A 23,599-nucleotide genomic window follows, 5' to 3' on the forward strand; every position below is an offset into this window, starting at 1 on the left:
AACTCTGTTGAAGCTATGACATTTCCCCCAGCACGAAACATGTAATTTTCAAAGCTCTGTTTCTTTGCCTTCCCAGCAGCAAGAGATAATAAAAGTTGCCAGGGAGGTCAGTTAGATGAAAAATCCTGTTTGAGTTGTTCACTTAGCTCTAGAGAGCCTAGGAGGGAGAAGTGGGCAGACAGGGAGAACAGATGTCCCGTATTAGGTAGGAAGGTCACTAATCCTCATATTTCAGTCTGTGATTCACTCCCAGCCAATTCCTTAGTGTTTAGTATGTGGAGGTACTCAGAGAATGTCGCCCGGCAATGAATGAAGCTGCCTAACTTAAAATTCTGTCTCATGTTTAATGAAGTATTTAATGCTCAACTTGTTTGACAACTAAGAAGGGAATTACAGGACTTTTTCTTTAAAAAAAAAGCATAGCCAGTAGAGTGTCTTTGAATATCCATGCCAGCCCCAGATAAATTTTTCAACAAATAAACTCATGAGTTCAAACTTCCCTACCCAGTCTTTTTAAGAGATTCTGACAACTTGAGTCAAGCCACTAAAACTTTTTTTTGTAATTGTGAAGGGAAAGCAAACAATTCATTTAAAATTTTATATTTGTTATTGTTTGGTTTTGTTCATCAATTATTCATTCATTCGTTAAACAGATATATATTAAACACCTAACACACGCAAGGCACTGTTCTGGTTCTGGGATATAGCAATTAAGAAGACAAAGTTCCTACCTTTATGGAGTTTACATTTTAATGGGGAAACTCAGGCAAGTCTGGCTTGGAGGAGTTTTATATTTTTATATAGAGTGGTCAGGGAAGATCTCCCTCATAAAGCGACTCAAAAGGAGAGAAGGGGAGTAGGTTGGTAATGATTGCACAGTGGTTAACACTCCAAGATTAGTCATTCGTTACTGCAAAGAAGGATTACAATCTTAGATCAAATTTGTGATACCATTCCAGTGTTTTATTTACTTTATACTAACTTTGTATAAAGTTAGAGGAAGACTAAGATGGTTCTGAGGACTAAATGAGGTGTTCTATATAAAGCACTTAGCATAGTGCTCTTACACGGTAAACAGTAAAAGTTACTGCTGACTCTACAACTTCTACTTCCTCTACTACTGCTGCTACTTCTGACTCTTATTCTAACACAGCACTTTCCTATATTTCTCAGGCTTGAATACATTTACGAATTATGACTCATAGCAATGTACATCTTTGCCTTTATGATTTTTTAAATATACCTTGCTTATTTTTATACCAAGTCTTGATAAAAGCTCACCCTTTAAGAAAGACTGCTTCTATTTTTATGCATTTTATACATCCCAGGAAGTGGTAAGGAGGAAATGCTGCATGTTTGTGTAGAAAGATTGTGCAAGATGTCTTCATATTGCTTACCTTTGGTTCATAGCTTTAGGTATGCTGCTATCATCTAAAAATAACATTTGCCAAGCATTATTACCTTGGGATACTGGGTTGGACAGAAATGGCATCTCCATTACTTCTAAAAGTCCTTGGAGGATACAGAGCAGGCAAGGTAAAGCTTGAAACCATTCTGTGTTCTGAGTAGAGGTTGAGAATAGAACTTCAACTCCTGAAACCTGCTGTTTATTATTGTTATTATTTTCAAATAATCTAGTCACCTTGGAAAAGAAAGCCCCAGGGCACTGTAGTGGCCACTTACTTTTGGGCTACTCTAGGTTAGAATGTTCTTAGAATGTTTACCAATTATTTTTTCAAGTATGTACAATGTGATAAGATTATGACAGGACTATCTTATGCAAATTCAAAGTAACATTTAAAAAGATATTCATTAGAATTAAGCAAGTGTCCAAAGTATTGGGCAAGGAGCATAACATTTTAAAGTTAGGAGCCCACTGTAGGCTGTCTCTCAGCCTGTCTCCCAGAGTGATGGGATTTTATCTTTGTCTTTGGAATGACTTAAGAGCATTTCTAAGTGAGAAGAAAAGAGAGAAAAAGAACAAAGAGAGAACTCAGGCATAGCAGGGAGCTCTTGGGCTTCCTCTAGAAACTTCAGTGACTCCATGAAAGATGTTCTATGCATCTTTGTAAAAATCCCATTATTTTCCAAAATGGTCATCTCAAACCTGTCTTAGATTGCTTTAGGTTTACCTGTAGGGCTTGTATATTTGAAGGGCATTAAATTGACTTTTGCCTTTCTTGCTCTACAATGAACACTTAATTATTTTGAGGTCTACCAGAGTAGCTTTCTGACCTTAGGCGAGTCACTTAGCCTGTCTGGGCCTTAGCTTTCTCATCTGATGAATGAGGAATGAAATTAGAGATTTTATAATGTTCTTTTAAAAATAGCATCTTAGGTTTTTTCCTTTGTTTGCATGAGAGAAGCAGGTAAGGTAATGTTAACAGATTGGTGCATTAGGAAAAGTTGTATGTTTAGCTATTTTGTGACCCATAGGCAGACCTTAAATATTTTTGCCAAGTTTTTATTTGTAGAGAATTAGTTGGGCCACAGAGTAGAGTTGGGTAATTTTTTTAAATGGCTATCACTATATTTATATAATATCCAAGTATCTTCTGTAAGAACTTATTAATTACAAAAGGGTAATAGTAATAACCAAGTGATTGAAGTTAACATCACTAATAATGGGACAAATAAATGTCATGTACCTCGTAATATAATGCTCCAAGTAGGACACACCAACACTTTGGTGGTATTATTGTCCCCAAAAAGCATAAGTGGAATCTAATCATAAGGAAACATCAGACAATCCCAAACTAAAAGACATTCTGCAAAATAATTGGTCTATACTCTAAAACTTTCAGTGTCATTAAAGAAAAAGTCTGAGGAACTGTTTCAGATTAAAGAAGATCAAGAGATGTGACAACTACATATAACATGTGGTCTTGGATTGAATCCTAGAACAGGGGTTGGGAAGATACACACACACACACACACACACACGTGTATGTATATATATATGTGTGTGTGTGTATAGTAACATATATTTTGTATATGTTATAAAATATGTGTGTATATATGTTGCTATAAAAGATGTGATACAATTGGCAAATTTTGAATAAATTCTCTTAACTAAAAAATAGTACCGCATCAATGCAATTTTCTGCTTTTGATAATTGTACTGTGGTTATACAAGAGAAGAGAATACCTTTGTTTTTCAGGAACGTGTGCTGAGTATTTAGCAATAAGGGGCATTATGTCTGCAATTTATTCTCAAGTGGCTCAGGAAAAATACATAGATTGATAAAGCAAACATCATAAAATGTTAACATTTGGGGAGTCTGAATGAAAAATATGTGGGAATTCCTTTTGCTCTCCTTGCTACTTTAAGTCTGAAATATTTCAGAATAGAAGTTTTCAGTTGTGGAGATGATCTCGTTTGCTGGCTATATCTGAAGAATTGGGAGGTAGTGACAGTGTCCTTCTTTTGCCTGCTTCAGACATAGAAGGGTCTGGTCCATTGATTTCAGGACATGTGGAACACTAGCATGTACTGAACAGATCATATTTGAAGCCATCTGTTCCTTACCTGTGACCTCATTGGATTTGCTTCATTCATTCATTCATTCATCCCTTTATCCTGAAAATATTTTCAATACTTAGCATGTGCTAGGCCTTGTGCTAGATACTGGAATTATAATAGTGAATAAGACTGACAATCTGGTGAACAAGAATGGACAAAAACAAGCACCTTCAATAATCACAAATTTTGATAATCCTTATGAAGCTGAAGCATAAGTGCAAGGAAATGGGAGCAGGGCCATTTAGCCTTCAGGGTCAGAGAAGGGCTTTTTGAAGAAGTGACAGGCTAAACTTAAAGGATCTACAAGAGCTGACAGGGTGTGGGGTGGTGGCCAATAGGGAACCTGCATAGCAAAGAGGTCACTTGTGTGAAGGTTCATAAGTAGTAGAGAACTTCATATGTTTAAGGAACTGAAAAAGGACCAATGTGTTGGGAGTATAGTAAGTGGATTCTGATATTTGCAGTAGGAAAGTATTGAAGTTTTACAGACAGAAAATGGCATGAACTAATTTACATTGTCTTAAAAGATCACTGACTGCTCCTGAGGAGTGGCCTGGAGGGAGGCATGCACAGAGGGAAGATGAGTTAGGAGGCTATTGCAGATGTCCATGAGAGGGATAAGCATGCTTTGGACATGAGTTGCATAGTGACAGTAGAGAAGGACAGTGGCAGGTTTGCGTATATCTTAGAGGTTGAGTTGATTGGATAAAGGATTTGAAATCAAATTAGTACAAGTATGGTACATAAGTATTTGCTTTGGACAACTGGCAAGTGATAAAACCATTGACAAACCAGGAAACAGAAGAAATAGAACAGATTTAAGAGAAAAGGGAATATATTCAGTTTTGCACAATGTTTAGGTACCTGCGGATATTCAGTGTTTCAGGATGCAGCTGGCACTGAGGAGAGTGGTCTGGATTGAAGGTAGAATTTTATGAATCATTAGTACTCCATTTCATAGTTCACATAGAATATAGTGATGTGAGAATTATAGGCATTTGTATATAGGCTTAATTTCTTCTGGTGCATTGTTTGCTGGAGCCCTAGGAGCCAGGACCCTTTGCTTGTCATTCTCAATTGTACTTTTGCACATGCCTTGCATGAAATAGCCTCAGAAGGGGCTAAATAAGAGAAGTCAGAATCTAAGGTTCACAGGAGACACAGCAGATATTAGAGTGCTAAGTTGAAACTGGAAAAGCATGGGAATATGGGTGAGTTTCAAAACAAAATGTAGATCAGCATGTTCCTTTCAGTGTGGTGACAAATAGTGTAGTAATTCTTCAAAGATTGACGAAGGCGACTTTTGTCATTGGAGCCATAAGGTTGACCTTGCGGGAAGAAGTAGAAGTCAGAACAGAGCCTAGGCTGTCTCTCCCTGGGTGTGGTCTCTTTCCTGCCACCCACTGTCCCCATTATTCTATTCACCATCCAACAACATGCTTATCCTTCATTTTTAGTCAGTATTTTGGGTAGAAACAGAAACTTGGATAATTTGTGTCATATTTATTTAACTCAGTAGAACATAAAGTAGCATTCTTATTCCTGATAATTCCTTAAACATCCTAATAATTCCTTAACTACTGTTTATTAGTTATATTACAATAGAATGGAGACAATATTTATTATCTCCTTCGTACAGGTTCCTAACCGTCCACTTAACTTAGTTTCTCCCTTGCCCTTTTAATTCAGCATTCCCATATTCACCTGCCTTTATTTTCTGATTTTATTGTATCCTCAGTTTTTGTGTCATCTTTTCCTCGGTCATTTTGCAATTGGGTTTGACATGATCTAATTTTATTCTGGTAATTTAAATATTTGTTTTAATCTCGTTATATTGGTTTCCTAGTACTGCTATAAAATTATCACGAACCAAGTGGCTTAAAACAACAGAAGTTTACTCTCTCACCCTTCTGGAGGCCAGAAGTTGAAAACCAAAGTGTTAGCAGGGCTAATTCTTCCTGGAGGCTCTGAGGGAGAATCCCTCCCATGCTCCTTTCCCAGTTTCTACTGGCAATCTTTGGCATGGCTTGGTTTATAGATGCACTGCTCCAGTCTCTGCTGGTCTTCACGTCACCTTCTGTGTGTATCATTGTCCCTTCTTTTCTCTTATGGACACCTGTCATTGGATTTAGGGCCCACCCAAATACAGCTTGATCTCATTTTGAGATCCTTAACTGAATGACATCTGCAAAGACCCCTGTTTCAAATAAAGTCACATTCACAGGTTCACAGGTTCTGGGTGGGCATATCTTTTTGAAGGGCCACCATTCGACCCGCTGCAGTTCCACTGTATTAATTTTAAACTTTTCTCTAAAATTTTCCATCCTTATTCTAATTTTTCTTTTTGTCATTTTGTAACTTGGAGTTATAAGAGGACTTTACATTATTACAGCAGTCAGGCAGTCAGTGAATGGGATTTATACAAGAAAAACACTACTTTAATACAAAAAAAAAAGTGTTTTCAATGAATTGTATTGCCTTTCCACGGTGAAATACCTTATCTTTCTGAGAGCCTGCACTTCTAGCCAGTGCAGGCTCCTAAACAATACTTGAATGACCATTTGTCTGAAACATTGTATTAAATATTTTATATGGAATAAGATAACCTAAGAATTCTGAAATTCAATAATTTGATGATTAGCAGGACACTCTTACTTTTCAAACCCCTTTTACATATATCAGATCAATATCTCCAATGGAGTATTCCAGGAATCTCTAGCCCTGTGAGAAGTACCATGAAAAGATTTCTTTTGTCAAACAGATATATAAGAAATGCTGCTAGTATGATATATTCCCTTCTAGGAAAGTGACAGTTTATCTAGAGTTTTCCCCAGTTTATTTCATCATGCAACACTGTCTCATAGTGTTTAATGCTCATGTTAGGAGGCTTAAAAGAGTTAGTAGGTGTGAAATACTGAGAATAGCATCTCACATGTGGGAAGTGCTATGTGTTTTGCTCCTGCTATTACTACTGCTGCTCCTGCTACCACTTCCAATACTGGTACCCAGTGTGAAGTGTTACATTAGCCTCATTTGACAATTTTAAGTATATTTATAAAGTCCTTCTCCTTTTCCCTGATACTTTGGTTTCCTACTTCTGTTTCCTGGGGCTTGGCTCCGCTCTTCCAGTATACACACTATTCTACGGACTAAGTTAGTTATAACATATTGCTGACATTTTTATATTCTTCTTTCTTCGTATGTCTATGGTGTCCACATAATTTACAGTTCTTGGGCAACTGATCAACTGCAATTGCACATCTTCATTAGTAAGTGATGCTGGGCTTCCCTTTTTTATTTAGTTACTTCAGGATCTTTACCAGCTACTCTAAGGCATTTTTATTCTGAGCCTGATGGCTTTAAAAGTTAGCAACCAGTATCCAGGATCCCTTCAGAATATGGCTTACAGGTGTAAATTCTACAGATTCAGATTCAGATAACCTCATTCAGTGCTATCTTTTAAATGTTTCAAGGCTCAGAGCAGTACTTATGATCTTAGAATTTCTCATCTTTTATACTGTTCATTAATACTTTTATAGTGTCTCATATAACCTCATGTTCTAAGTTGAAAACTGGTCTCGGCCAGGCACAGTGGCTCATGCCTGTAAATCCACAGCACTTTGAGAGGCTGAAGCAGGTGGATCATTTGAGGTTAGGAGTTTGAAACCTGCCTGGCCAACATGGTGAAACCGCGTCTTTAGTAAGAATACAAAAAATTAGCCTGGTGTGGTGGCATGCATCTGTAATCCCAGCTACTCGGGAGGCTGAGGCAGAAGAATTGCTTGAACCCAGGAGGCGGAGGTTGCAGTGAGCCAAGATGGTGCCACTGCACTCCAGCCTGGGCAACAGAGGGAGACTCAATATCAAAAATAACTACATACATAGATACATACATACATACAAACATACATACATAACTGGTCTCAATGCAGTTAATTCACCATAGTGCTTTCATATAACAGCCCTGATCCAAGAATTTGGTTTTACTAGTCTCTTGCTTGAAAAACAAACAGAAATTCATCTAAATTGGGAGAAATTCCCATTTTTTCTTCCTAAAAATTTAACCAGGCTCCTAGTTATGAGGATCAATGCTGATATCTCTTTTTTCCTGATATATGACTGATATTTGACTTCCCCTGCTGAATCCCAAATCTGCATAAGGTAGCAGGTTTTAACTCTGCAGCTCTCTTGCTCTTAATAACATTAATAAGCTGACTACATATTCGGCTAGGGTTTCCTTTCATTAAGTTATACTTTCATTCATTGCTTCGTGCATTCAACATTTGTTGAGCCTCTGCTTGCATTAAATACTATATCATACACACGTCTCAAGTGTTATATACAATACAGCTTAACATCTAAACAATAGGTAGGAATGCCAGAGAAACTCTTCTTGTATCTAGGCACTTCAAACTTACCATCCCCATTAGCCCTGATACAGGTTTTTTTAAATGTTCTATAACACTCCTGAAAAGTCATCATCAGGCTTTGCTTGAACACTCAAGGGACTTTATGTTCAATACCACACAAAACACCCTATTTTCTGAACAAATTAAGTTTTTTTCTTTTATTGATCTAGAAATTTGATGTACTATAGCTATTTACTATGATTAGTTCAAAATAAATATATATTCTTCCTACCAAGATAACCCCGAATATACTATAAAAATAATGCATTGTATATTCAAAATAAATATACTATATACTCTCCCTCTCATGATAACTTTTCATCTGGTATGTTCTTTCCCCTTCCCCATGCTTCCTTCCTACCTCTTCATTCCTTCCTTTTCTTTTTCAAAATAATTAATCAATTCCTCATCATGTAAATGGTTGTCAATTTCTCACCATCTTCACCACCCTCTGATAGATGCACTCCAATTTGTCAGACCGGGCACAAAAATTTCAATATTGCCTGACTGATTGGCTCAGATTTTTCTTTATTCAAAACTCATTCTTCCACAGTTAATTTCCACCCTTCCCTTTCTCCTTCCTCCTCAAAGGGTACAGTTCTACATATTTCAATCGAATACAAGCACTTCTTTCCTCATTTATTGTTTAGTTGTTGCATCCTCACCATTAACCTCCTCCATAGTTCCCCACATTCATTCATTCATTATTCATTAATGCATTCATTCAACAGATCTTAATTGAGAGCCTACTTCAGGGCAAGCGCTGTTAAAATACAGCAGTGAATAGCATGGATAAAATTCCCTACTCTAATGGAGATTCCACTTGCTAGTAGGGAAGGTAGCTAATGGATTTAGAAAAATAATCAAGTGTATTATGTAAGACATTACTGAGTGCTCTGGGGGAAAAAAAAAAACCATACCAAGGGAGTGGTACTCATGAGTGCTGAGGGATGGCTTACAATTTTTAACTGGGCTGGTTGGGTGATGAAAAACAAAACTATAGTCTCATTTTCCCTCTTTTTGATAGCATAGCAGAAAGCTGATTCATCACTTCTGAGTTAGTTCAATGGTAGAGCAGGCTGACACCAGCCACTGGCTCTAGAAGCACTTCTTTCTAACAGGCCACTTGTGTGACCAGGGAGCTTCTATTATTATAAGCTTGCATAAATATGCTGTCAATACATAGAGCAGGATGCTGAAACTGTAACCACAGTGTGTGTAAAGCATTTGTGCCTCACCTCAGCAGTAGGACAATGGGAGTTTGGGAGATTGCATGCACTCTACCTACTTCTCTGATTGTGTGTTGTTCCCACAATAAGCTCTGTTTCTGTCACCATCACATGGCACTAGTGGTGTGGATCCATGACTATTTTATAGGACCTCACAGCAGGTTTCATTGTGAAGGTTGCATTTGAATCAAGACTCAAGGAGGTGAAAGAGAGAACTGTCAGTCAGTGCTAAGGGAGGGGTATGTCTGACTAGGCAATGTGGCCAGAGCAGAAGGACCAAAAGGAAGAGTAGCTGGAGATGAGGTTCAAGGGGTAAGTGAGGCCAGATCACTTAAGGCCCTAAAGGACTTTAGCTTTTACCCTTGAAGAAACAGGAAACCACTGGAGGGATGTAGGCAAAGGAGAAACATGGTCTGTCTTTAAAGTTTTAATAGGATTATTCTAGTTTCTGTATTATAAAAAAAAAACATGAAAAAGAGATGACAAGGTAGGCACAGGAAGACCAGTTAGGCCCATACAGCAATCAAGGTAAGAGATGATAGTGGCCTGGAACAGCACATAGCCATATAGGTGACTATATTTATATTTTGAGGGTGATCCAAAAGGATGTTATGACACATCAGATGTGATGTATAATAGTAATAGAAGACCTAAGAATAATTCTAAGGTTTTTGCCCTGAGCAACTGGGAGTTTGGAAGGTTTTGTTTTGTGTTGAGGGCTCCAATAGAGCCTAAAGTCTAATCATAGCATTCTCAATCCAAAATGAATCATTTCCATATCTCTACATAATTTCTGTCTGTGTCTATCTCTTCACTAATTTCTAAGCTCCTGTGATGTCAGAGCCTGTACCTATTCATTATATCTCCTATGATATCTTAGCAGTCTTTGGCACATTAGCAATATAATAAATGTGTGCCAAATATTTTTTAAATATAGATTTAGAATTAACATCTTGATAAACCATATGCATATAAATAATCTGAAATCCCTAGGCAGTTTTCCATAGCAATAAGAAAGACCTTATACTTACTTTGTTTTCTTGTTAATGGCTTTATATGTTTATACTCTGTAGCATTGAATACTAAGTAGTAGTTTATTTTTTTACAGTAATCTTAGACATTAGTTTTCCTTGTTACAGCTTTGGATTTTGGGTTAACAGAAATTTGTCTACTTACCAGATGTCAGCATTCAATTAAATGAAATTAATCTAAATTATTCCTAGTTTTTTTTCAGTGACAATATATAAAATATACAATAAGCACTAAACAATAGGGTTTTAGGTCATTTTGTTTGGGAGAGATTGGGGAGCAGATAGTTGATACTCTGTCTATGAATTTTGCAGGGCATCTAAAACGATATGCCTGAGTTCTAAAATAAAACCAGGGTAAGGATCACAAATTTAAATTAAGCATTCATTAAATTCTCAGCATGTTCTCTGGTGTTAGGCCATCTGTAGACAATCTTGGCAAAAAGAACCTCCTAGACTGCTCATCAAAGCATCCCACTTAGGAGTACAGTTCTTCAGCAAAACATCTAGGGCCACTGCTAGGCAGCAAACGCAAGTGATCAGTGTTGACAGTACCATTGGCCCAATCTTCTCATATTCTTACTAACAACTTTTTGTTACCTAAGTGAGTGAGAACACATGTGCTTGTTACAACTAAAAACTGAGTGTTAAGGAATGTCTATCCCAGAGAATACTTAGCAAGTAACTTAGGGTAATGTTCTCTGATACATGTAAAGGATAATTGTTAGTTCAAAAATACTTAGGATTTGATAACTAGTACCTGAAGGAAGAGTGTCGATTAGGTTGGTTTCCAATGTGTAAAAATTTCAAATATTACTGAAAACTGAGTAAATTTTCACCTGCTCATGAACATTAATAGCACGATCAAGGCAGAACATAATACTTTAAAGCAATCCTTAGCCTTGGCAACAAAAGTGTAGGCATCAAATATCCAGTCACTAGTACTTTTTTATCCTGCCATAAACACTGTGTTCATTTTCTTTTTAATTGGCATTCTTCTGTGTTTTGCGGTGTTATCTTCTCAGTCAGGTCTCAGAACTGAATTATAACCCCTAATGATTTGCCAGTCAGTTATTATGGCTATGCTGATAACTTCTATTCCAAGTTTATTTATTTAACAGATAACTTCTATTTATATTAGGTAATGTTAGTACTTCAGGTTTTGCTTAACTTGGAAAACTTGATAAATAATATTTGACTGTGCTCTTAATAGTTCCTAACTGGAAACATTAAGTCACTAAATTGTGAGCCACTGAGTCATTTGCTAATAATGCCCCATGAGTGTTAGCTCAATTGAGAGCCAGGTGTCATACACATGCAAAATAACCAGATACCTACCTAAGTGTGATGGTCTCTCTAAGCAAGGTGTCCTTCCTTGTGTATGCTAATATGGAGTTGAAAGTGTTTGTAAAAGGGGGAAAGTTAGGCCCTGAAACGAAGCATCCAGTTTGCAAATGATTACCTATTGAAAAAGGTCGCAGTATCGGTGTAATATTATCTAAGTGGATGCTAATATGCATAAAAGAGTTCTCTTTCAAGAAGCTTCCAGAATAACATGATGCAGGTAATTTATCTATAATGTTAGGCAGTGAATGAAGAGTCCAGGAGATGATAACCACCTCAACGTTCCCATTTAAATGTCACTGGGCTCTTTTTAATTCTATTCCAGGACATGCACCTACCAATAATTTTTACTTTAGAAGTTTCTTGGTGTGGTGGGAGGAGTTTGATGATGAAACCATGCATCTGTACATATAGAAACACGTGGATATATTATCAGTATGGATGGAAATATATTTTACAGGTTAAATCGTTCTAAAAATATTTTTATCAAATACCTTATTCTGATATTGCTTACATCTGGGTTTAAATCCATACTCTCCTGGAGAAACATGTTATCTTTTACTCTTGTCTCAGTAGGTGCCAGGCATTCAAATGCTGTTTTTCCAGCTCAAAGGAATTAAGGACCCAAAGGCATTTACCATTGATATATAGGAAGAGTGGCGACAATAAGTCACGCTACAGTGTGTAGAAAAGTAGAAAGCATCCCTACCAATCCTTAAAATGTGTGGCTGAGAGCTATACACTGGGTGGCAGGAGAAACTGATTAACCTTTTACTCCTAAGAAGATTCCTCAGGCATAGAGTATGGTTAATGCCGTGAGACATACAGTATTTAATAGGTGTCCAGCATCTCAGAAAAAAAAAATAATTATTGTAGGAATATCAATGATAGATGGTGGCGCTCAGGAAGCCTGCGGAATAGAACCCAAATATGTTTCGCTTTCTTTCCTTTGTGTTTTGCTGGCCTTTGTTGGAAGTCTTATGGAGCAGTTTAAGTGAGCAGAAGATGAGCTAAAGGAATGGAAGGAGGAGACATAAGGAACTTGCAGAATTAAATACTCTACCGAGATACTTGTCCACTCAGCAGCTTCAGTTGCTTAGTACTGGACCTGATCCTGTGGAGGAAGCAGAAGCAATATAAGAACTGGCCCCTGCCCTCCAGAATCGCCATCTAATTGGGGTTACAACACAGAACGTACAGTAATTAAATATCAGAGCCATGAAGTGCCATGATGCAAATGCCTACCAGAGGGCTAGGAAAGGTCAAAGAAGGGACCAGAGTGTTGTTTGGATTGTCAGGGAAGGCTCCTGGGAGGGGTCTGGGCTGGACTTTTGAGACAGGGAAGTTAAGGTCAGCAGAGGCCAAGGAAGGAGCAGCATTCCAGAATGAGCAGATATTTGGAGCTGGAAATGCAGCTGAGGGCTTCAGGAGGTAGTAGGAAGCTGGTCTGGGTAAAGCGAACACATGTGGAAATGTATGCAGATTTCATTAGAGAGACAAGAGTGGCCAGATTATGAACCGTCATGGAATTCAGGCCAAGGGTTTGGATTTCATAATTTAGCAAATAGCATGATGGACTCTACGTGAAAGGTGAGTTGCTGTGAGGCAGTATTTAGAACAGAAGAGAAAGAAAGCCAGAAGCAAGAAGACCATTTGGCTGGCAGTTTTCTGAGGGTAGGAATGATATAGATACCTGAATTGGGATGGTGCAGCTGAGAATTACTGAAAGATTAACTTCATATTGCAGAGGAAGAAAGCACTTTACTTAGAAAGGGGACAAGGAGGGCTGAACGATGCACTAACTTTGCAAGGCTAGTTCACAGAGAGAACAGGAGAGTTCTTGCATGGGGGAAACATGGGAGTTTGAGCTAGATTACAGGGAAGAAGATGAGGAATTTAGTTTCAGACACATTAAATCAGACATAAAAGCTAGTCTTCGTAGCAGTGTCATGAAAACATTTGAAGCCATAGACTGCAATTCAGGTGAGAAGCCAAACCATATCGAAGAATCTCCTGCATTCATCAGGGAAAAACATTAGTTTAAGTGAAGACAGCAGCGGGGCCAAAGCCTAACTGTGAGGGCTAACTACTGTTTGGATGGAATTATAATATTTTAGATAAGATTTAAGAGGATTCTAATTCTAGCTACTTGATAGGAATGCAAATGATGATAAGGCTTTTAGAGTTAGATAAGAGACAGGGCTAGCACCCTGATATTCTGTAATTGAAACAGAGTTTCAAGTCCTTTGGTGAAGCATTACCCATATTCCTTCAGGAATAGTAGATATTTTAAGATTACAGATAGGTTATCTTATCTAATTTATCTACCTATGGTTGAAATTATTTAATTTGCATTTAACTGTTTTCACTGGCTTATCATTTCTCTCTTCTAGAGCTAACTTATCTCTTGTTATATTCCAGACTTTTGGTGTAAATTACCTTCATTGAAAATTTTGGATAAATATGGTGTTTTATTTCTTTATGGATAAAATAGTCCCAGAGAGAGAGACACAAGGATGGACACTTAGAAAACAGTCCCAGCTACTCGGGAGGCTGAGGCAGGAGAATGGCGTGAACCCGGGAGGCGGAGCTTGCAGTGAGCCGAGATCGCGTAACTGCGAAACTCCGTCTCAAAAAAAAAAAAAAAAAGAAAGAAAGAAAACAGTCCAAGGAGAGAATTCTAATGCCTGACAGAAGTAATGTTTGGAATGAGGGCTTCTAACTGAAGTTTTCACAGACATAGGATAGAAATCTTAGCACCAGATTTTCTGCCAATAATAGAGTTAGATGTGTGTCATTTGCTCATTAAAATGGAGGTGGCATCCTGTCCTCTAACAGTATATCATGATCTCAAGAAAATGAAAATGTACCATTTCTACTGTGTGGCTGAAAATGATTTGGGCTGATTATAAAAATTAGTTGTAATGGCATGTATCAGTATACTTAAAAATAAAAAATGTACTGCAGAATGTGCAATGGAATAGAAAAGGACTTTGATTATCAACAAGAGTATACTTCATAGTAGGTGAAAAGTAAACATGAGGCCATTCATGAGAAAAGTCTGTCATGAATGCATCAGTGTGTATATGAGGGCTCCAAGGCCATTGATTCTAAGAATAACTAAACTCCCTCCAATTCCCTTGGCCAGTCTGCTTGGGTGGTGTCTCGGAATATCCTTAATAAGTCTCTGCTATCCACAGATATCCCTAGGACCCTTTCATGACAAGAATATTAACTTTGGAAGAATTCAGTGGCTGTCAAGTCAAGCAGTTACCTGAACAGAGGCAGAATATATTGGAAGACGATGTGAACTCATTCCCAGTTGTCTTATCTCACTTTTACCTCATCCTTGGCTGTAGAAAACTTTTTGTCACAGTTCAGATTAGGCCATGGTACAAGTAACAGCAACCCAAAAACCTTAAATAGGCTTCAAGAAGATAGTTATTTCTCTTTCCCAAAAAATCCTAGAAATACTCCAGGGCTGGAGGGGCAGGGCTGTCATCTCTGTTCCAGGAAATCTTTAGCGATCCAGGTTCCTTCAGGCTCATGCTCCACCAAGGGGAGGTTTTCCTCCTCATGAACCAAGATAGTAGCTTTCACATTCCAGACAGCAGGATAGAATGAAGAGCCAAAAAGAAAGGCAAAGGCGTGTGTCCACTGTATTGTTAGGAAAGGTCCCAGAAGCTGTCTCATGACACTTTTGTTTATATTCCATTGGCCAGAACATGGTTGTACGGCTATACTGAACTGCAAGGGAAGCTGAGAAATGTAGCCTTCTCTCTAGGCAAACATAGCCCAATGCATAATCTAAGACATGAAAGAAGGGGAGAACAAATACTGGGAGGAAGTATACAACCACACCTTCCTTTTCCATTGCAGTGGCACCGTGGTATCAGCAGGTCAAGTTATATAGCTGCCTGCGGAGGTGCCTGAAGCAGAGTGGCAGTTGCAGAGTAGTGCAGCAGTCATTAAGAGCAGGTACCCTGGAGTCACATCACTTAGGTTTGATTCCAGATTTTTCTCATATGTAAAGGGGAAATAATGTTAGTACCTTCCTCTTAGAGTTGTGACGATTAAGTGAAATACTGAGTATGGCACTTTCAGCATGGTATCTAAGACTTCAAAACCATTTGATAAATGTGATTAGCTCTTATATTAAAAGTAAAATGAAAAGTTTTAGAGCATCCATAGACATGTAACTTTTCTGTACATCTGGATATGTATTTATTTTTTTCCAGCTATAAGAGTCAGAGTGGTTTTCATTTCTAATTGCACTTTTCTCCTTTTGAAAATAAGCTGGCATGTGCATGCTTGGCTGGGAGGATGGAGGTGGTTTCTAACAAATTGTATGAATGATTTTCTTGAATTTTCCATGGGTTCTGCATGTTTCATTGATACCATCTTACAGGCTTTTCTTTATAATAGTTTTGATGTGAAGGATTACTTTACGGTAAGCATCTACAGGATACCCCTTTCCACTGATGTAACAAAGTGGAAATTGGGCACCACATCAAAAGGATGAGGCCATTCTTGGCCATCCTTGGATGGATGGGGTTCAAAGATGGCAATGTGGAGTGGGTATTCTCTGTGTTTGCCTATAAAAGGATAGACAGCTCTGAATTGCAAAATACTATTGTCTATCAAAATGTAAAAGTTTGGCTTGTTCTTCATTTAGAAATGGTGATAGGAAAGAAGTGGGTAAAAATGATTGTGTTGAGATATTTTTGCCAATACCTAAATGCTCTTTTGCTTCTCTCTTTTTCTTTCTTTCTCGAAGCCCCCTCTTTGTTCTGTGGCTTTTCTTTTGTAACTCCTCCAGACTACAGCTTTGTTCCCCCTTCTTCCACTCCTTTCTGGTCAGGTACTGCTTTACTACTTTTATTTGTCTCTTCAACTTGCTTCTGCTTGCAAATAAAATATTTGAGTTCCATGTATGGCTTCTCATATGGATACATCTCCTCACAGACAATCCCTCGAGTTCCATTACCACCATGCACTTTACTCTTCTCTGTCATAAAGTCACCGTTCATCATGACATTTCACTCCTCTGGTGTTTGTGTGTGTGCTCATGCCATGAGACATTCTATAATTTATCTGTTGGGGAGAGTTTGCAGAGGGATGGGGCTGAAAGTATAAAGGGGGATGAAAAGCTATAAAATCATTATTTTTCTTGAAGACCAGAAAGTTTAGTTGAAAAAAGCCAATGTTTATGTATTTTCATGAAGAAAATAAATAGAAATAAAATCCCAACTTTGTTTTCAAATATAAAAGTAAAATTCAGTACACATTACTTGAAAAGATGACTGGCGCCCATGAATTCTGCAGTTCTTCAGTTTGTGCGTGGGCATTTTGGTCTTGATTTCTGTCATTACCCAGAGTTTAATGGCTATTAACATGACATTTAGGGTATACATTAGATAAAGTCTGTTTTCTGACAGATTTTTAAAAATTAACCTGTATATCGCAATAAAAATCATAGAATTTAAAAGTAGAAAAAACTTAGAAGTCATCTAATACAAATATTTCATTTCATAGATGAGAAAAAATGTGGCCTCAAGGGGTTAGACCTATGCAAGGTCACCACACAGTTAAGTTGATGATTGGGTTTTTCCATCACAGGGGTGTTTTTATGTGCACCAAATCTAACAGTAGTGCCCCAATAATGGGACAGTTTTCAGTGAGAAAGCTATTAAAGTGGTTTGTGTCCTGAACAGTAAAATAAATGACCTATTTTTTACTCCCTTTACAGTTCTGAAATCTACAGTATTGCCATTCATTTATCTCATGATGGACACCTGGAGTCTAAAAAAATTTCTATCATTACAAAGCCATGAATAATAGGTCAGAGATCCCTGTGGCCAAGTGGGCAGGCTCTTCCAGGGTAACACAGGTCGTAACTTCTGCTGCCTGAGCCCTGGGAACTGTTAAAAATACAGATGGTTGGTGTTTCCCATTTGTCTCTTTTTCTTACACTTAAGTTCCTTTACCATTTAAGATTTATAAAGTTTCACCAACCTCCGATGAGTGATTCTCAGAATCACTGAACATATAATTGAAAACACTTTATAACCCCAAAGAGCAACAGGTAGAGAAGTTAATATAAAATGTGCCATGAAACACTAGAGACTAACAAACATGAACCACTGGAATGGAGTTTTCTTTTCAGAACAGGGCCAGCAGGGCCAGGGAGAAAGTTAGCTCTTTTCCTGCCATCAAATATTAAACACACACACACGCACGTGCTCGCGCGCGCACACACACACACAGACACACACACATACAGAGAGAGAGAGAGAGAGAGGGAGGAAGAAACTCAACTCTGAACACAGGAGATTAATACCCTGACATCTTATTTTTGATTAGATACATCAGTAAAGTTTTTCTGTAAGGCAGTATTTGTTTCAAAGAAAGAAAATATAGATGGTATTTGTGTGTTCCTTCTGTGAGACCTGATTCACACCTCTTCACATAGGTGAATTATATAGAAAACAATAACTAAATTTATCCCCAAATAGTTTTAACATAGAAAGCTTTGTTAGGGAAGAAAGTGCCACTTAACCAGAAGTGATAACATAGGATTGACAGGAGACTGACATCAGAGCAAAATATTTCGTTGTTTTGAGTGTTAGTTAAAGCAGTTACTGGATAAAAACATAAAGCTTTACCTTGGAGGTGCTGGTTAGATTACTGGGCCATCAATAGGAAGTTTATGATGAAATTATTTTAGAATCTGTCTCCTTAGATACTTAGATATTAATGAATTTTTTAAATTTGTTTTTTGTTTTGTTTCATTTTTATAAAAACTAGTCCTTACTTTGAAGTTCTTATGAAGAATGGAAAAACAGGACAATGGTTCTTTAAACTTATGAAGCGAATTTGCCTGCACCTGATTGAATTGAAACAGCAATTCTGCTGCTTTCAAGCTCCTCTGCCATTATCGCTGGTCTGTAATGAAATCACGACTGTGCATTTGATAGCATCAATAACATTCATCTGATTAGGTTGTTATGGTTGTTAACGAACTGCAAACCTACTCTCATTCCTTGTCATCTCTTGACAGTGTTAAGTCCAAAAGTGCTGGGCATTGCCATCGCTCGGTATGACTTCTGTGCAAGAGATATGAGAGAGTTGTCCTTGTTGAAAGGAGATGTGGTGAAGATTTACACAAAGATGAGTGCAAATGGCTGGTGGAGAGGAGAAGTAAACGGCAGGGTAAGTTGGCCCTCTCGATGTGCTGGTGCATGTGAAAGAAGGGGACTGAGCAGTTGTTTGCACCCATTGTGGCACCAGGGAGAAGCCTCTATACTGTATTACAGCTTTCAGCCCACAGGCCTCTGCCCTCTGGAAACTGGTGCTGTATTTTGCTGATACCAGGGACTCACTGAAAATATCTGAAATGAATATGATAGTGACATAAATAAAATTCACCTGGGCAAGTGGGACAGCTTGCTGCTTGGAAAAGAGTCGAGGAGCATTTCAGTTCTTTTTAGACCCTGAGCCATAGAGCTAAACTTTCTGTGTATTGCAAAATATCTATAAAAACTGCTGATGTAAATTGGAAAGAATGGGACATAGTACCTCTGTCTTTTCATCCTGTTCTACAGCAGAAATAGGAATCATTATGCAGCAGAGCCCCCCTGTATTATACTTAATTTACATATTTATTTGTGTGCTAGTGGATTAGAACACTGTTTATTTTATTCCTCCGTTTTGATCATTTACTCTATTAGGCTTCTAAGAGCAGTTAAACCAATCTTCTCACCTACAATGGGCATACAACCCCAGTTTAACTGGGGTGTTATGAAAACAAAATGCTCTGTTTGTAGAATCCTTTGAAGTGTCAGATACAAAGTCATGTTGCTATGTTGGTTGCTTTTCTTTTTTAGGTGGGATGGTTTCCATCCACGTATGTGGAAGAGGATGAATAAATTCAAATCCAGCATTGCACCCTGCACGAAAAATTTCAGAGAAGGGATAAATAGAAGCCTGCACAGCATCGTGAATTAACTGAAGTGTTTAAAAAGCTGCATTTCTGGCTGTTCAACATCCTCCCTCCTTAGCCCCTCCTAAGTCTTAATGCTGAGATTTCTAAAGATGCTGGTACTGACAGATTAATGGCTTGCCTAGAGCTGTGCAAGAAACAGCCTGCCAGTCTGTCATTGTCAGAGACCAGGGCAAAACCAAGAGCTGTTCTTCCCAGAAGAGCCCTGCAAACACATTGGTTCATGCTTCCCTTTACTTCATCTGGTCAGATACCATGAATGCCAGTCATCAGTAAATCTTAACACACTTTTGCTTTATTCTCACATGCCATTCACCAGATTATTTGATGGTACAAAGAAGCAGAAGTGTAATTTTCCTTTTCCCAAGCATGAAGAAAAATTGGAGTTCTGCCATTTGAGCAGCTTACTGGAAAGATCCAGCCTTACTTGTCTTAAATTGTCCAACAAGGTGACTCATTGCCCGGCAAACACTTTTACCCTCAGATGTTAGTCATGATATTATAAAATATGAGGCCAATGCTCAGGTTTGCATCATAAGTGAGCTATCCCTGAAGGGTTTTAATTACTCATTTGGTGTCCTGATTATATTTGCAAACTTCTTTATAAAAGGTGAAAAAAGCACATAAAAGAGAGGGTGTCTTCATATTAAACCTTCACAACCTTCATGATTTCATAGGATTATTTTGGAAATATAGTACTTGACTTTATGAAAGGATCTGGGCTAGGTATATTAGGGGTGGTTGCCAGTAATCTGAATAAGCTGGCATTGTTTACAGAAACAGATCAAGGGCTATAATTTATGTCATTTTATAGCAGCAGTATCTATTAATACATGCCTTTTCCTCCCATCCACCTCCCCCGCACACACAAAAAGATGACCTGGGACATGACTTTTTTATTCCCACATTTTCTTGGAGCACAAACAACTTTGTTGAGGATTTTGGAAGGAAAGCACAACTGGGCCCTTTATTCATTTCTGGGACAGAAAGAGGGTCAGGGGACTTTTGTGGGCCTCCAGCTTCTCTCAGAGTTTCCCCCTGTGCAGCCCATCCTGGGAGTGTATCAACTGGAGGGAAGATGGGTCTTGCAGTGCATTTGTTTTGCCCAGTCATCACTCTTTTTTGTGAGGAGCCTAAATACATTTTTCCTGGGGTCCAGAGTCCCCATTCGAGGCAGTCAAGTTAAGACACTAACTTGGCCCTTTCCTGATGGAAATATTTCCTCCATAGCAGAAGTTGTGTTCTGATAAGATTCAGAGAGAGTTTCATGTTGGGAAAAAAAAGAAGCATTAACTCAGTAGAACTGAACCAGGGGCATTAAGTTCTGAAATTTTTAATCATCTCTGAAATGAAGCAGGTGTAGCCTGCCCTCTCATCAGTCCATTTGGGTGCCAGAACTCAAGGTTCAGTGGACACATCCCCCTGTTAGAGACCCTCATGGGCTAGGACTTTTCATCTAGGATAGATTCAAGACCTTTACCTCAGAATTATGTAAACTGTGATTGTGTTTTAGAAAAATTATTATTTGCTAAAACCATTTAAGTCTTTGTATATGTGTAAATGATCACAAAAATGTATTTTATAAAATGTTCTGTACAGTAAAGTTACACCTCAAAGTGTACTCTTGGAATGGATTCTTTCCTATAAAGTCTTATCTGCGACTCTGTCTCGGGAATGTTTTGTCTGTTGCCGTCAGCCGAACTTTGTTATGGAGGGAGCAGCCTCACACAAGCAGAAACACTCCTGTGGATGGTATTGTAGCATGTATTGTTTATTTTAGTCAATAGACCCTCTCCTTATAAATGGTGTTTAGTCTTCCTGTTGCATTTCATGGGCCTGGGGGTTTCCTAGCAGAGGATATTGGAGCCCCTTTTTGTGACATTACCAATTACATCTTTGTCTACGTTTAATACTTTGTATTGGAAAATTTAAATGCTGCGAATTTGTGTAGAGTTCTAATACCAAAGACAGAAGTAAATGTGTTCCATATACTTTGTCTTGCCTGTATGCAGCCCTTGTGTAATATGGTGAATTAGAGTGGTATTTCACTTTGTATTATTTTGTAAATATGTCAATATAATAAATAGTGACTAAATTGATTTCTAAGAGTTGGAGTCTTTTTATTGAATGATCTCTGTATTAGTCAGGGTTCCCCTGAAAATGGATGGCACTGGATTGTCGGGCCTGTACCCGGCCATCGCCAGCAGTCCAGAGTGAACAGAAGCAGTGTATGTGTGGGGGTCACCACCCTCCCCGCCCGCCAGCCCCATGGACGCTACGCGTCTGGTAGGAGGGCCGCTGCGGTGAGTCTTGGAGCCCAGGGCTGGGCCCGGGCGGAGCCACCGCAAGTGCAGATCTTGGTGGTAGTAGCACATATTCTAACGAGAACTTCAAAGGCCGAAGTGGAGAAGGGTTCCATGTGGACAGCAGTTGAACATGGGTCAGTCGGTCCTGAGAAATAGGCAAGCGCCATTCTGAATGGACAGGCGACGGCCTCCGTTGCCCTCAGCCAATCGAAAGGGAGTCCGGTTCAGATGCCCGAATCCGGATTGGCGGAGATGGACACCGCCAAGCGTCCAGCACAGTAATGCGAAGGATCCCAGAGAAGCCGCTGGAAGCCCCGGGGAGAGTTCTTTTCTCCTTGTGAAGGGCAGGGCGCCCTGGAATTGGGTTCTCCTGGAGAGAGGGGTCCGCGCCTTGGAAAGCGTCGCGGTTCCAGCGGCATCTGGTGAGCTCTGGCTGGCCCTTGAAAGTGCGGGGGAGAGGGTGTAAATCTTGCGCCGGGCTGTACCCATATCCGCAGCATTCCTCCCTCTGGAACTAAGACCTCTAGGCCAGCAGAACAGAATGCCGCGGGAACAGGAAGCAAAAATTTTGCTGGTGGATCACTTAGGGTGATGGTGAGTGGTGCCACTTCCACTTCCACCCCCTGATTCCTGGACCTGTGAATCCTGGCTATGGGAGAAACAGTACCATACATCGGACACTGATTCAGAGCATACATGGCCTTCTAAAGAATTTTGTCCCATCCCTGCAAAGTATTGTCACCTAGTTGGCATCGTAATTGTGACTTCAAAAGGCCATTCCACCTTTCTATCAATCCAGCTGCTTCAGGATGATGGTGAATTCCATGAGCATGAGCCCACTGCTACACTTCTTTAGCCTTAAAGTGAGTGCCTTGGACAGAGGCAATGCTGTGTGGAATATCATGACGGTGGATAAGGCATTCTGTGAGTCCGCGGATGGTAGTCTTGGCAGAAGCATTGCATACAGGATAGGCAAACCCATATCTGAAGTAATCGTATATTCCAGTGAGGACAAACTTCTGCCTTTTCCATGATGGAAGAGGTCCAATATAATCAACCTGCCACCGGGTAGCTGCCTGATCACCCCAAGGAATGGTGCCATATCGAGGGCTCAGTGTTGGTCTCTGCTGCTGGCAAATTGGGCACTCAACACTGGCTGTAGCCAGGTCAGCCTTGGTGAGTGGAAGTCCATGTTGCTGAGCCCATGTGTAACCTCCATCCCTGCCACCATGGCCACTTTGTTCATGGGCCCATTGAGCGATGACAGGAGTGGCTGGAGAAGGAGGCTGAGTGGTGTCCACAGAATGGTACTAGCCAGTTGATTATTAAAATCCTCCTCTGCTGAGGTCACCCATTGGTGAGCACTCACATGGGATACAAATATCTTCACAGTTTTTGGCCACTCAGGCCCATCCACATACCTCTTCCCCAGATTTCTTTGTCACCAATTTTCCAATCATGCTTCTTCCAAGCCCCTGACCAGCCAGCCAAACCATTGGCTACAGCCCACATATCAGTATATAATCACACAACCAGGTGCACTGATTGAAGTTCTGCCCACTGGGAATATTTCTCTTCAGCGCTGTCCTTCAGGGATGTCTTGGAAAGGGGCTGTAGTGCTGCAGCTGTCCACTTTGGGTGATGCCTGCATATCATGAAGAACCATCTGTGAACCAGGCCCTAGTCTTCTCTCCTCTGTCAATTCATCATAGAGAACTCCTTATGCGGCCATTGGTGCAGGCTAGGGAAGAGAAAGCA

At 39.3% G+C, this 23,599-nt stretch overlaps 1 protein-coding gene across 3 annotated transcripts in view; it reads left to right on the top strand.

Annotated features, from left to right (window-relative positions):
* The window catches only part of VAV3 (vav guanine nucleotide exchange factor 3), a 398,937-nt gene extending 377,303 nt beyond the window's left edge, over positions 1-21,634 (top strand). For 2 of the 3 annotated variants that reach the window (XM_054530500.2, XM_054530501.2), the window contains 3 exons: positions 1,411-1,536; positions 18,594-18,745; positions 19,420-21,634. In XM_054530500.2, coding sequence (XP_054386475.1) covers positions 1,411-1,536; positions 18,594-18,745; positions 19,420-19,461 — 320 coding nt within the window. In that variant the 3' untranslated portion in view covers positions 19,462-21,634. The remainder of the gene's footprint in view (positions 1-1,410; positions 1,537-18,593; positions 18,746-19,419) is intronic. The other variant, XM_024235630.2, reaches the window with a different exon arrangement.
* Positions 21,635-23,599: the final 1,965 nt, after the last annotated feature.

Source organism: Pongo abelii, chromosome 1 (assembly GCF_028885655.2).
Source record: "Pongo abelii isolate AG06213 chromosome 1, NHGRI_mPonAbe1-v2.0_pri, whole genome shotgun sequence".
Taxonomy (NCBI): domain Eukaryota; kingdom Metazoa; phylum Chordata; class Mammalia; order Primates; family Hominidae; genus Pongo; species Pongo abelii.